Source organism: Falco rusticolus, chromosome 5 (genome assembly GCF_015220075.1).
Source record: "Falco rusticolus isolate bFalRus1 chromosome 5, bFalRus1.pri, whole genome shotgun sequence".
Lineage (NCBI taxonomy): Eukaryota > Metazoa > Chordata > Aves > Falconiformes > Falconidae > Falco > Falco rusticolus.
In genome coordinates, this window is record NC_051191.1 from 55690707 (window position 1) to 55702580 (window position 11874).

The 11874-nt window shown below is 56.5% G+C and overlaps 1 protein-coding gene across 1 annotated transcript; it reads left to right on the plus strand.

The window, feature by feature from the left end:
- On the plus strand, positions 1-11758 carry PMM1 (phosphomannomutase 1). The gene is made up of 8 exons (XM_037388646.1): positions 1-134; positions 244-361; positions 1303-1379; positions 1587-1678; positions 4008-4107; positions 4912-4987; positions 7840-7955; positions 8752-11758. Exons 1-8 carry the CDS (start codon positions 66-68, stop codon positions 8872-8874), a joined length of 771 nt encoding a protein of 256 aa, XP_037244543.1. The 5' UTR covers positions 1-65; the 3' UTR covers positions 8875-11758.
- The last annotated feature ends 116 nt before the right edge of the window (positions 11759-11874 follow it).

The window sequence follows — 11874 nt, forward strand, 5'->3', positions numbered from 1 at the left end:
CGGCCGCCATCGCCGCCCGGCCGTGGCCCCGCCTCCCGCTCACAGGGCCCGGGCCGGCGGCGGGGATGGCGGCGGCGCGGGGCCGGGTGCTGTGCCTCTTCGACGTGGACGGGACCCTGACGCCGGCTCGGCAGGTAGCAGGGCCCGGGGGCGCTGGGATCGGGCGCGGGGGGCACCCACCGAGGTCGGCGTGGCGGAGCTCGTCCCGCCGGCTGCGGCCTCAGCCGCTGCTTCCCCTTCCAGAAAATCGATCCGGAGGTGGACGCGTTCCTGCGGGAGCTGCGGGAGAGGGTGCACATCGGCGTGGTGGGCGGCTCCGACTACGCCAAGATAGCCGAGCAGCTGGGGGACGGGGACGAAGGTGAGACGCGGCCGACCAAGTCTTCCGGGGGTCACCCGTGTCTTGAATCCGACCCCGAGGCTGCCGGGGGTGCTGGCTGTGCCGGGGGGGGGGGGTTGCTGGCCGTGCCTGTGGGGGTGCTGGCCGTGCCGGGGAGGGGGGGGCTGTGCCGAGGGGGCTGGCTGTGCCGGGGAGGGGGCTGGCCGTGTCCGGCGTGGAGGGCTCCCTCTGGGAGGGCAGGGATGCTGCAACCCACGCTGCCGCGCCGCCGGCGGCTTCGTATGAGCTTCATCTTCTGGGCTCTGACAGGTCCCACCCGCCACCCTCCCCCTTGCACATTTTGCCTCCCTGCTGCTCCATGGTGCGGGCTCTGCGGGGTTCCTCGTCGCGTTTCAACGGGGACGCGAGGCACAGGAAGGAGGGGGGGGGGGCAAGGGGGCCGCCCCCGCCGTGTTCTCCCTCCCTGGCATGGGTGGCAGCGCGGCCGGGCTCCCAGCTCTGCCCCCGGCCTCGGTACCGGGGGGCGGCCGAGGAATTCCCGGCTGGAGCTGTGGCAGTCTCGGCAGGGCTGCGTGGCCGGGTTGCAGCAGGGGCTGGAGTTAGATAACCAGTAGCTGCATCACCCCGGCGGTGGGAAGGGGGGGAGAGCGAGCAGAATAACATGCACGCGGTTGAAGGCCTGACATTTTGGAGGCCTTATCTTTGGCCTGCCACTGATTCAGCCCGTGACCTCGGTCAGGTCGTTTCCCCCTGTGTGCGTCAGCTCCCCACCTGTGAGCAGAAGATAATCTCCTCATCCGTTGTGGAGAGTGAGGAGGGTCGGCGGCCCTGTGCAGAGCGTGGGAGACACGGGAAGGGTAGTGCTAGGGAACTGGGAGGATGGCTCAGTCCTCAGCCCAGTCCTTTTGGCCCCTTTTCCTAGATGGTGCTCATGGTTCCTCTTTTGTTTCCTCCCTCTTCAGTCATCGATAAGTTTGACTATGTCTTCGCAGAGAACGGCACAGTGCAATACAAGAACGGGCAGCTGGTCTCCAAGCAGGTAGGCCCAGCTCCCCTTGCAGCCGTGGCTCTCTGTCCCCACACCCTGTGTGCGCTGTGGGGGGCAGCGCCTGGCCCCGGGCGGGTGGGCGGCCCTGTCTCTTCTCCCCATGTGCCAGGTCTGAATGTCCATTCCTCCAGGTCATGTTCTTGGGTGGGCTTCGCAGGAGGTCAGGCATCTTCCTCATGCCCCCTTCTCCTCCTGCAGGCCATTCAGGACCACCTGGGGGAAGAGCTCCTGCAGGATCTAATCAACTTCTGTCTCAACTACATGGCGCTGCTGAAGCTGCCCAAGAAACGGTAACAGCCCAAGCCCATGCAAATGGCAGTCACATCACTGATTTCTAGGGAGCTCTGAGCTCCAGAGCTGTCCTAAGGACAGCTGAGATGCTGAGCTTGTGTCACTCCGGGTTTTATCTTTGTATCTAGAGACCCTGTGTAGGATCACTGTCCTACCAAACTGGGCGCAGTGGGCAAATAATGGAGAAGGGTCTTTGTTCTGGAGAGTCTGCACTATTTTTTAGCATAATGCCTGCTCTTTTGCCCCTCGGATTTTCTTTCGTGGGAAGCAGGGTACAGCCACTGCATGCGTCAGGATACAGCCACTGCATGCATCTCATTTAGGACAATGGTACCAGCTTGTTACTGGTCAGGGTGTCAGGCATCGTTGGTCATATGAGTTTCCAAACAGATGAACAATGGCTCTTAAGATGGGAGGTCCAGTGCCTGAGCACACAGTTTCACGCTGTTTCTAACCCAGAGTCCCTTGGTGCCATGGGTAATAGGGCTGGCCCCACTCTGGCCTCGACCAGGTGTTCCCGTCGGCTTCCCCCCGTGAGATCCAGCAGCCGCAGGGTGAGCTGGGTTGGTACACCTCCTCTGAAGGAAGGCTAGGCCACTGCCAGGCAATAAAGGGGCAGTTTTCCATTGGATCGGCTTGTTCTGTTATCACTGAGAGAGAGTGATGGCGTGAGGGTGGAAGGGGAGAGCAGGAGGACCTCTTTCAGAGGCAGCCTGCAGTTAAGCCAGCCTGGGTGCAGTGTCAAACCACTCCTCAGACCACAGTTTCACAAACCCTTGAAGCGCAAACACGTGAGCCAGCAAGGCTGTTGAAAGCAGCGACTCTGCCCTCCCCTTGTCCCAGCTGGTTTGTTCCTGCTGTCCCCTTGTGTTTGTACGGTGAACCCAAGCAAGTGAGCCGTTTGGTCAAAACTAAACTGATAAAAGTTGCTAAACTGTGATCCAGGTTAGTAGCCTGATGTGAGTCACCATGTGGCAATATGAGGATCAGGGAGAGGGACCAGGGTGGCTCCTTGCCACAGGACTGCCGGCTGAACAGACCCCTGAAAGCATGGGCTGGGACCCAGAACCCTCAAGCTTGTTTGGTTGCCTCCTTGCTTTCTGGTTGCCCAACAGCTTCATGAAGGTTCAGCTCCTAAGCGCTTCTGTGGACTTAGGCTTATGGGATTTCTAGCAAAGCAAGGACTTTAACCGGCATTTCCCAAGTCACGACCTGGGGCATGATCCACCAAACCCTTTGTGCTGCAGAGATGCTGCTCCCAGGCTGCAGGCATGGCTGCCTGTGTGTCCATTCCCCATGATGTTCTTCACTGTGTTACGAGACAGGAGGTGGAGAGTTTTCCTCCCAGAGTCAGAGTGGCAAGCACTTTATCTCAGAGAAACAGTGGGTAGGGCTAGGAGGGACATCAGAGGGTTAATGAGCTCAGGGCTCCTCAGCTGGACAGGGAAAGGGGTCTCACTGCTCCAGCTAGGTTTCCACAAGAGCTTCAGTCCATTTTCAGATTGGCAGTGCTGTCATCCCCTGCTGTTTCTGCCCCACTAGTGCTGGTACCTGTCTGATCCCTTGGTGAGCTATTCCAAGGTGATAAGCAAACAGAACTGGCTGGGTTTATAGTGAAGAAAAAAGAAAGAGCAGTTTTCTGCCAGCTTAGTGCTTTGAACCAGCCCACCAAAGAAGCGGCAGAGCAGTAATCCCTGTGCAAGGTGAGGGTGGCAAGCAGGAGCTGGGTCCTGTCCGTGCAAGCTTAGGTAAGAGTTGCAGTCAAGACAAACAGTAGATGCAAAGGCCCTGCAGGTCCTACCTGATGTGTGTCCCACAAGGAAGTCCTGATTCCTCATCAGCCTGCTGCCAGACATCAGCAGTGAGTTACACTGACCTGGTCCTTTCCACTGCCCCAAGGTACTGCCAGCTTCACCCAGCCCACCCAAGGGTTCTTAAAAGCCTCCAGGGGTGGAGATGCCACTGTCTCATCAGGCAGTTGGTCCAGTCCAGGCAATAGCTGTCCTTGCAGTTATTGCAACATTGGAAAATGTTTCCTATCATCTCACCTAAGCTTGTTGCTTCCAGCCTGTCCCCAGGGCACACAGGAACTGTTCATTCCTCTTCTCTTACAGTCTCTTTTTGTGAAACTATGAGCCCCTTGTAGACCTTTAGTGGAGTTGTTGATGCCTGGTCTCTGCCTGGCATGAATAACCCATGAGTGGCAATGGCTTCTCTCCTCCTGCATGTCCCTGCAGAGACTGCGTGCCTCACTGAGCAGCTATTCCCCTGGCAAGGTCTGGTTTTCTCTCCCTGCCCCAGTAATCTTGTGCCCTTGCCCACCCACAGAGGAACCTTCATTGAGTTTCGCAATGGGATGCTGAACATCTCCCCCATCGGACGGAGCTGCACCCCAGAGGAGCGAATAGAGTTCTCTGAGCTGGACAAGGTACGCGGGCCAGACTCGGGCTCACCCTTCCCATTGATGGTTTTGCACCACAGATCTTGGGTCTTACCCGCTTCCCCCCTTCCCAAGGAGAAGGGAGCCCAGCTCCAAGCTGTGCACTGGGCCAACACATGCCACAAGGTGGAGGCAGGACTAGGGGTCAGAAAACCCAAGGAGAGACACAGATGGAGGAATTTGACTTCATTGGAGACCACCCACTGTGGTGGCCAGCAGGATTCCTTGTGCTGTGGGAGAGCCCCAGGGAATAAGGCGCTTCACTGGTGTTTCCTCATTTACTGTAACCGAAGGTGGCCCAGCATCTGTCTTCTCTCTCCCAGTCTCCCAGCCCCAACAGAGCAGGAACTAATGGGCTTTGCAGACTGAGAGGGCCACAGCGGCGGATCTGCTGAGCAGACCTCTGGAGCACTTGGCCCATGCCCACAGCAGTTTCTGCCTGGCGGAGCTTTCTTGGGGTTAAGGGATCAGTCTGACTTTGCAAGACTTCTTAAGCAAAGCTAGAGACTTTGGGTTATGAACTGGGCTTCTGGGAAACTGAAGCAGTTGCATTTCATTGCCAAGGAAGGGCTAGGATCTGCTCTTCCCAGGAGCCTGCTGGAGCTGTCCTGAGCTGGTGGCCTTTGACGCAGATGCTGGGCAGCACTGGTGAAAGCTGGCTAAACGGTGTTACGCTGGGGCTGAGGGCAGGTGGGAAGGGAGTGGAGCAATCAGCCAGAATTGTCTACCAGACAGCTTACAGCGGATGGTCAACTCTAATTCAAACCCTCTTTCCTTCCCCTTCCTCCACAGAAAGAACGGATCCGGGAGAAGTTTGTGGCAGCCTTGCAGAGGGAGTTTGCTGGCAAAGGACTGCGTTTCTCTCGAGGTGAGCAGAGGGGGCTTCCCTGGCTTTGCCTTGGCCTCTTTACCATGTTTTCCATAAAATGCTGGGAAGGGGAGCAGGAATCCCAGCTGTTCCCTCTGGGGGCCTGGAGACCCCAGGAAGAGCACAAGGAGCTTCTGGTCCTAGAGAGCTGCTGCAGGGGCATCACATTCACTTCCATGGCAGTGTGACAGCAGAGAGTAAACTGTGCTGCAAATTTGCCTCCCCGGGAATCAGCCAGACAGGCGAGGTTCTGTCCTGTGATGTTATCTCTGCCTTAATTTCAGTTAGCTCTGTGGAGCTCACCCCTGACCAGAAGGTCTGTTCTGGCTCAAGTAGCAGCAGCAGGGTGGCCAGCAGAGCTCCGGGCACATGCACTCCTCTCTAGGAATGAGACAGGAGCCTCATGCATGTCTCAGCTCTGGGGTTTTCTTAGGAGGGTTGGCTACAAAGGAAACATCTTTCTTCCCGGACAAAGAGCTGCTGAGAGGCAAGGAGTTTGCATCTCCGTGCCATGGGCTTTTGCAGGGCTGCTTCTTGGAGTGGCTCTTGGAGCCAGCTTACCAAAGACAAGGAGCCAAAGGAGAGGCTTGAGCAATCCTGGGGGTCTGGCCAGGACAGGGAGGAAAATAAGGGTGTGTAAGTGGTGGGGTGGCTGCTGGAAGAAGACCCTCCGTAGAGCAGATGGGTATGTGTGAGATAAGAAGATGCCATGTGGCAGCCTAGCCAAAGGGGAAAGGGGTGACAAGACTGAGAGGCAGCAGGTGACACCCCACTTGCACCCAGTGTGGGCCAGTGCAGAGGGTCTAGCCCTCTGGTCCTCCAAGGGCTTTCCTCCTGAGAGCCTCCCCTTGCCTTCAGCATCCTGTGCTGCCCAGAGCACTGACACACACCGTTTGTCACAGCAGAGAAAGAGAAGGTCCCCGCCGCCATGTCCCCGCAGGCACGGGGGACGAGAGCAGAACAATGGGCCATTCTCCTCTGACTTTGGGAAGCCACCATGAAGAGCCCAGGCCTGTTGTGTAAAAGCATGAAGACAAGGGGAGCTGCGGGCCTCCCGCTCCTCCACAAAGAAAACGCGGGGTGTCTCAGGTCAGGCATCCAAAAACAGGAACACGTGGAAATAGGGCTGTTCTGCCAAGCTGGCTCCATGTGTCTTGTCCCAGGCTGTGGAGGACACAAGCCCCAGAGGTGGTAGGAGATGTCCCTGCAGCTCTCCAGACACATGCTCTGCCTAGGTGAGGGACAGTGCTGGCTGTCCTCCACACCATCTCTTCTCCCTTTGGTTTCCTACCCTCTGCAGCTGGCATCAGGAGCCCCTTCTTGCTGCCCAGTTCTGATTAAAAGGCCAGAACACCGTGAAATGCAGCATTTTTCACAGGTAAATGGCTTTAGATACAAAACCAAGAAGGTTTTTAATGAGGTCAGTGAAGTTTAGCTCCTGCTCTGGCCTGGGGGCATCCCCATCTTCCCTGAGCTCACAAGCCACTTGTTCCTGTCCATATCACAGTGCTAGGGCACCCTGTCCAGTAGTGAATCCTCTGCCCTGAGCTGAACACACAGGCTCCATCTCCAGCTCCTCAGGCTCCAAGGAGGGTTGGTTTGGGAATCCCAAACCAACAGGGACACCTCAACCAGCCAGGGAGAAGGAGAGGAGCATGTGCACGTTTAAACAGTCCAGGGTATCAGTGCCTCTGTGCCACAGCAAGGACTGTCCCTGTGGCTACCTGTCTATTCACCCCCTTTCTAAGAGAGGTGGGGTTATGATTTATGAAGATGGAGTTTGTGAAACTCCAGGATTGCTGGTGGGCTATTAGATTGCCTGGAGAAGCAGGGGTTCCCTTGAAACCAAGAGGAAAAGCAGAGGTCCCCTTGAAACCAAGAGGAACAGAGACATGAACTAGCAGGAGGACGCATATCCCAGTTCAAATCCCTGATCCTCCTGGCTCCAAACAAGACCCAAACATGTGTGTGCCCCAAGCCATGGGCCTTGTTTTGGGACAAACATGTCACTTGTGTCCTTGCTGGGACAAGGGTCTGGCTCTGCAGCCTGTGCATGCAGCAGGGCAGCTTGAGAGGGCAGGGAAGGTGCTGCCTCCAAAGGCGGCACAGTGCTGGAGTAAATTTCTCCTGGTCTAAGAGCAAGGGCTGGGAAGTTTGTTAGCCCTTGGTGGCTGCGGGTGTCCATGTGCATATGTGTGCCTGCTCTCTGGGAAAGCTCCCTTACCTCTGTGCGTTCGCCCTGTCTCCTTGGTGCCCCTCCATATGTTGGCAACCCGCCAGCCTGGTTATGTTGCTGGGTCCATGGTTCTTGATCAGCATACAGAGCCTGGTGGGGCCTGCAGTGCAGCCAGCTGGGACCCCTGAGCTGTGCAATGCATGGGGTTTGCTTTGCTTGTGCAGGGTGCCGGGAGCTCCTGGTCCCTGCAGGGTTGAGGCCTGTCAGATCAGTGGGTTTAGAATGGCCAGTGATGTCCACACAAGAGCCTAGGAGAGAGCTCGGTGCCAATCTCCAAGCTCATTGTCCCCCACTGGGACACAGAATATGCTGATGCTCTCTGCAAGGCGTGACCCCACGCCTCCCCCAGCAGATGCATCCCCCCTGCAGCCAGCTGGTTCCTGCTTGCCTGCAGTCAGGGGAGCCATGCTCCTGTCACCCTAGCCATGCTGATGTCATGCCAGCCTGTTGTCATCGGAACAGCATCTGCCACTGGCCTAGCCCACATGCACACCGAGGCAGAGCTGGGCTCCCCACAGACATCCATCCCCCTCCCCTACTCCTGTCTGTCCCAGGGTAGGGGGGCACCCTGCTGGCTCCCACCAGCATTGCCTCATGCCCTCCCTTCTTCTGGCAGGTGGCATGATCAGCTTTGACGTCTTCCCAGAGGGCTGGGACAAGCGCTACTGCCTCAACGTGCTCGACGATGAGAGATTTGATACCATCCACTTCTTTGGGAATGAGACAACCCCTGTGAGTATGCCCTGCTCGCCCCACACACGGCTGTTTTCTCTCCTGAATGGAGCTGCCCCATCATGGGTCCCACAGCCTGGGTCCTGCTGGTGGCTGATACAGTCCTCTAGTGGTGCCGCGAGGAGGAGAGATGCTGTTGTGCAGCACGTGTTTGTGGTGGGCTAGTGCTGGTGGCAGGCCTGCCAGGTCACGGGAAAATTGCCTTGGATTCACTGTGCTGGGGAGCAGGTCCACCTCAGCATCACTTTCCTCCCCCTGGCACCCTTAGGAGGGGGGAAGCCACTTCTGTGGCCCACAAGACCCAAAACACAAGCCCCCAGCACTTAGGAGAGGGCTTTTCAACAACAGGAACAGCTTCACCTTCCCTTTAGAGTGGTGGGGGATGATGCTTCCTTGCTGCTGCAGACCACCTTGGCCATCCACTCAGCTCTTCCCAGATGATGGCAGCCTCTGCTTCCCAAATGTGCTGACCTCACCTGCTAGCCCCTCTGCGGACAGGGCAGGGTTAATCCTGGGCGCCTGGACAAGCTTTGCTGGTCTGGGACCTTCCCCATCCTTTCTATGCTCCTCCCCTGGCACTGAAGAGGGGAGGCCAGAAGGAGGGAGCAGGGCTCCCAGCCCAGCCTCTGCCTCCGTGGGCCACCAAAGCCCTGGCAGCCCCTTCCCCAGCAGGTCCCTGCCTGCCCAGCTGCGGGCTCCCACCCCGGCTCAGAACAGAGCAAGATGCAGATTCATGTATGAGGATGCTCTGGTAAGATCCTGCTAATGCTTTCCCCATTTTTCTATTCCACTGCAGGGAGGAAACGATTATGAAATCTATGACGATCCCCGCACGGTGGGACACAGTGTCCAGTCTCCCCAGGACACAGTCCAGCGATGTCGTGAAATCTTCTTTCCAGAGAGAGCAAATGAGCGCTGACTGCCAGGTCCCCACAGCCCTGCCCCACCCTCACCCTCTCCCCCCACCGGGAAAAGCACCTTCATTTGAGGAATCTGCTCAGGGTAGACTGAAGAAACCACTTTCCAGATCTGGTCGGGAGGTAACGTGTGAGTGCAGGTGGGTGTGCAGGAGGGGGCTTTGCTGAGCAGCCCTTTGGCACTCCCCATCTACAGCTCGTGGGACCAGACCCTCCTCAACTCCAGAAAAACTTCTCTCTTGACAGTTTGGGCTGTGGTGGGTGCGATGCAGATGCTTTGTTGGTCGGAAAGCATTTGAAAGGGCCAGTCATGAGAGTATGTGTGTGTCCGTCCCGTGCTCCCTCCCCTCTTCTCTTTTTCACTCTGTTTCTCTTAACAGTTCTGCCTGAGGAACATGTGTCTCCCCTTTCTGTCCCCCTTGTGTCTTGGCCAGGGAGGCTGGGGCTGCTGAGGCCCCTGGCACACTCACCAGATCCGCTTTGAGGCAAGAGGCCAGGAAGGCTGTTGTTTGCTCCAAGCCCATGGTAGGAAGGGGTAGCTGTGACCCCAGCTCATTGCAGCATTGTACATCCTAACAGGGAGGGTCACCATATCCTTCATCTCAGTGCCACGCTGTGCCAGTCCCTACAGGTGATCTGGGAATGAAGTTTTAAAATGGCTGGGTTCCTGCTCTGAGCTTTGCTCAGGTGCATGAAGAACCTAATTCTCTCTTTAGCTTACAAAAAAACCCCAGGGTTTATTTTCTCTGTTCTGAAGAAGTTCTCAAGTCAGACCTTGCCTTGTGTGGCTGGAGGATGCTGGGCGTGCACAGAGCACCCTGTGGAGCAGTTGTGGGCTGAAGGCTTCCCGACAGTCTTCCTACTCCCACGTCCATTAGGTGTCACAGATGTGCCAGTGTAAAACTTACCCAGGGCATTCATTACAGACCAAGTCCCCTCCTTCCCACTGCTCAGATTTCCATGCTGCTGCCAGGGGCATTTTCAGAGAGGGACAACACAGGCCACACCTGGTTTGTAGTGCCAATGGGGGTACCCACTCAGCAGTGCCCTCTGAGCTTACTTTTCCACCCTATCTCATCCCACAAGTTTATGTGGTCACCTTTAGGGAGGCAGGTTCTCCAGTGCAGCTGTCATATGTTCTGCTTCTCTCTTTCTCATGGGTCTTTGTGGGTTGCAAAACTACATCTTTCTTTCAGACCTCGACCTCCTCCCTCACATTGCCCCTTTATTCCTGGCAGTTATGCCCAGGGCATGTGGCCGCACCAGTGATGCTAGTCACAACTTGGTGCTTAAGAGGAGCTCAGGGATCCCCTCAAGGGAGATGTCCTGCTTGTAGCTCCCCAGGGCACATGTATCTGTTGTTTGTGGTCCTGGAGGATGCTGGAGGTTCCTGCAAAACTCCCCCACATTGCTCCCTGAGAACCTTTTTCACCACGTCCCTGCTGGTATGGCACTGCTCTGTCTCTTGGTCCTGTTTCCTCTCCCCTTTCTCTTCTGTTCCCACTTTCCTCACCATTGCTCTTCATCTCCCACCTAGTAGCTGGACTGCAGAGAGAACTTTCTCCGTTGGCCACCGCCAATTAACCAAGGGACCATGTTCCTCAGGTGAGATACATTGGTGCTTTTAGAGCCAGGGCAGGGCTCCCATGTTGCCATGAGCAGAGTTCCGAGTGGACCTTGGCACTGCTGCCTGGCCACAGAAGCAGGGGTGCTGTCTCCTCCACTTGATTGCACCTCTTAACTCTACAACACATCAGGTCTGTAATGCATCACATTTGCATGAGCACAGCGGTCTGCCTAGCATCCAGAAATCCCCAACAAATGCACAAATTCCTCTTTCTGCCCAGAGAAGATTTCTGCATGGGAGAAGAGGACCTGTTGGAGAAGCCTGAATGCAGGGTACCCTTTTTACAGGCCACTGAATTTGGCCCTTCACTGCAACCTTCCTGGAGGAATCGTGCTTTGCGGTTCCTTCTTCTCTGTTTCACTGTGGATCAGGTTATGTATGGGGTTTTGGGGGGTTTCTTTTTCCTGTGTCTATTCAAAGTCGGCAGGATCTCTAGCAAGCTTAGTGGTGAGAGCGGGTCTGGATCTGAACGCACAAGGCACTCTGGTGGCCTTGTGGGCTGAGATAACTTGAATATTTGAAGGGATGGGCAGGCTCTGTCCAAGGCTGTATGTCTGTCCATTGCTCAGGGTGGGGGGAGTTGCAGGGCGAGCGGAGCTGAGGCAGGGATGACCTTCGAGGCACCAGCCATCGCTTTTTCTGCTCAGGAGCTCACATGTGCATGGATGGGATCAAGTTCAGGAACCTTCCCCATTCCTGTCTCTGTCTTACACCAAGCTTGGGCTAGTTGAGGGCAGCTCCCAGCAGGACATCCTGTCCTGCCAGAGGCATGAGGAAGAGGATGGCATCAGAGGTAGCTGGGGCAGCCCCAGGCTTTCAGAGCCACAGAGCAATTGAGGTTGAAGGGACCTCTGGAGGTCATCTGGTCCCATCCCCCTGCTCTAGCAGGGCCACTGAGAGCCTCAGCTGCCATCCCTTGTAGGCAGGGATGAGGCACAGGAGGGGGTGGATGAGGCACGGGACATGCTGGGGTGGGAGCCCTATACCTAGGGGGTGGCGCACGCCTGTCCCTGAGACCCCTTTGCCATGATGCTCCTCTCCCAGTGTGGGTGCCCATGACATAAGTGGGGGTTTCTCCCCCTGTATGCGTGAGTGAGCAGATGTGGTGGGCCCCGTGTCAGGGACCATCTTGCCATATGGCTCCATATCTATGTGAGATGGGCAGCTCCTGTCCGGCTGATACTGTTAAATAAGAAATATATTTAAATACATATATATGTAAATGAAAAAAAATAATAAAATCAATCATATTAAATCTACCACATGCAGCAGCTGGAGGCAGCGTGTGCTTTGTGCCGGCCTCTGCTGAGGTGAAATGCAGCCAGATGGCAGGCAGCCACACTTCAAAATCCCTGCAGCGGTGGGGGACCAGCCC

What these genes read in the sequence shown, in the direction of transcription:
- PMM1 (XM_037388646.1), top strand. Translation starts at nt 66, where the DNA reads ATGGCGGCGGCGCGGGGCCGGGTGCTGTGCCTCTTCGACGTGGACGGG. An exon ending in GCTGGGGGACGGGGACGAAG is followed by an intron (nt 362 to 1,302) that starts GTGAGACGCGGC and finishes CTCCCTCTTCAG; the next exon opens with TCATCGATAAGTTTGACTAT. An exon ending in GGCAGCTGGTCTCCAAGCAG is followed by an intron (nt 1,380 to 1,586) that starts GTAGGCCCAGCT and finishes CTCCTCCTGCAG; the next exon opens with GCCATTCAGGACCACCTGGG.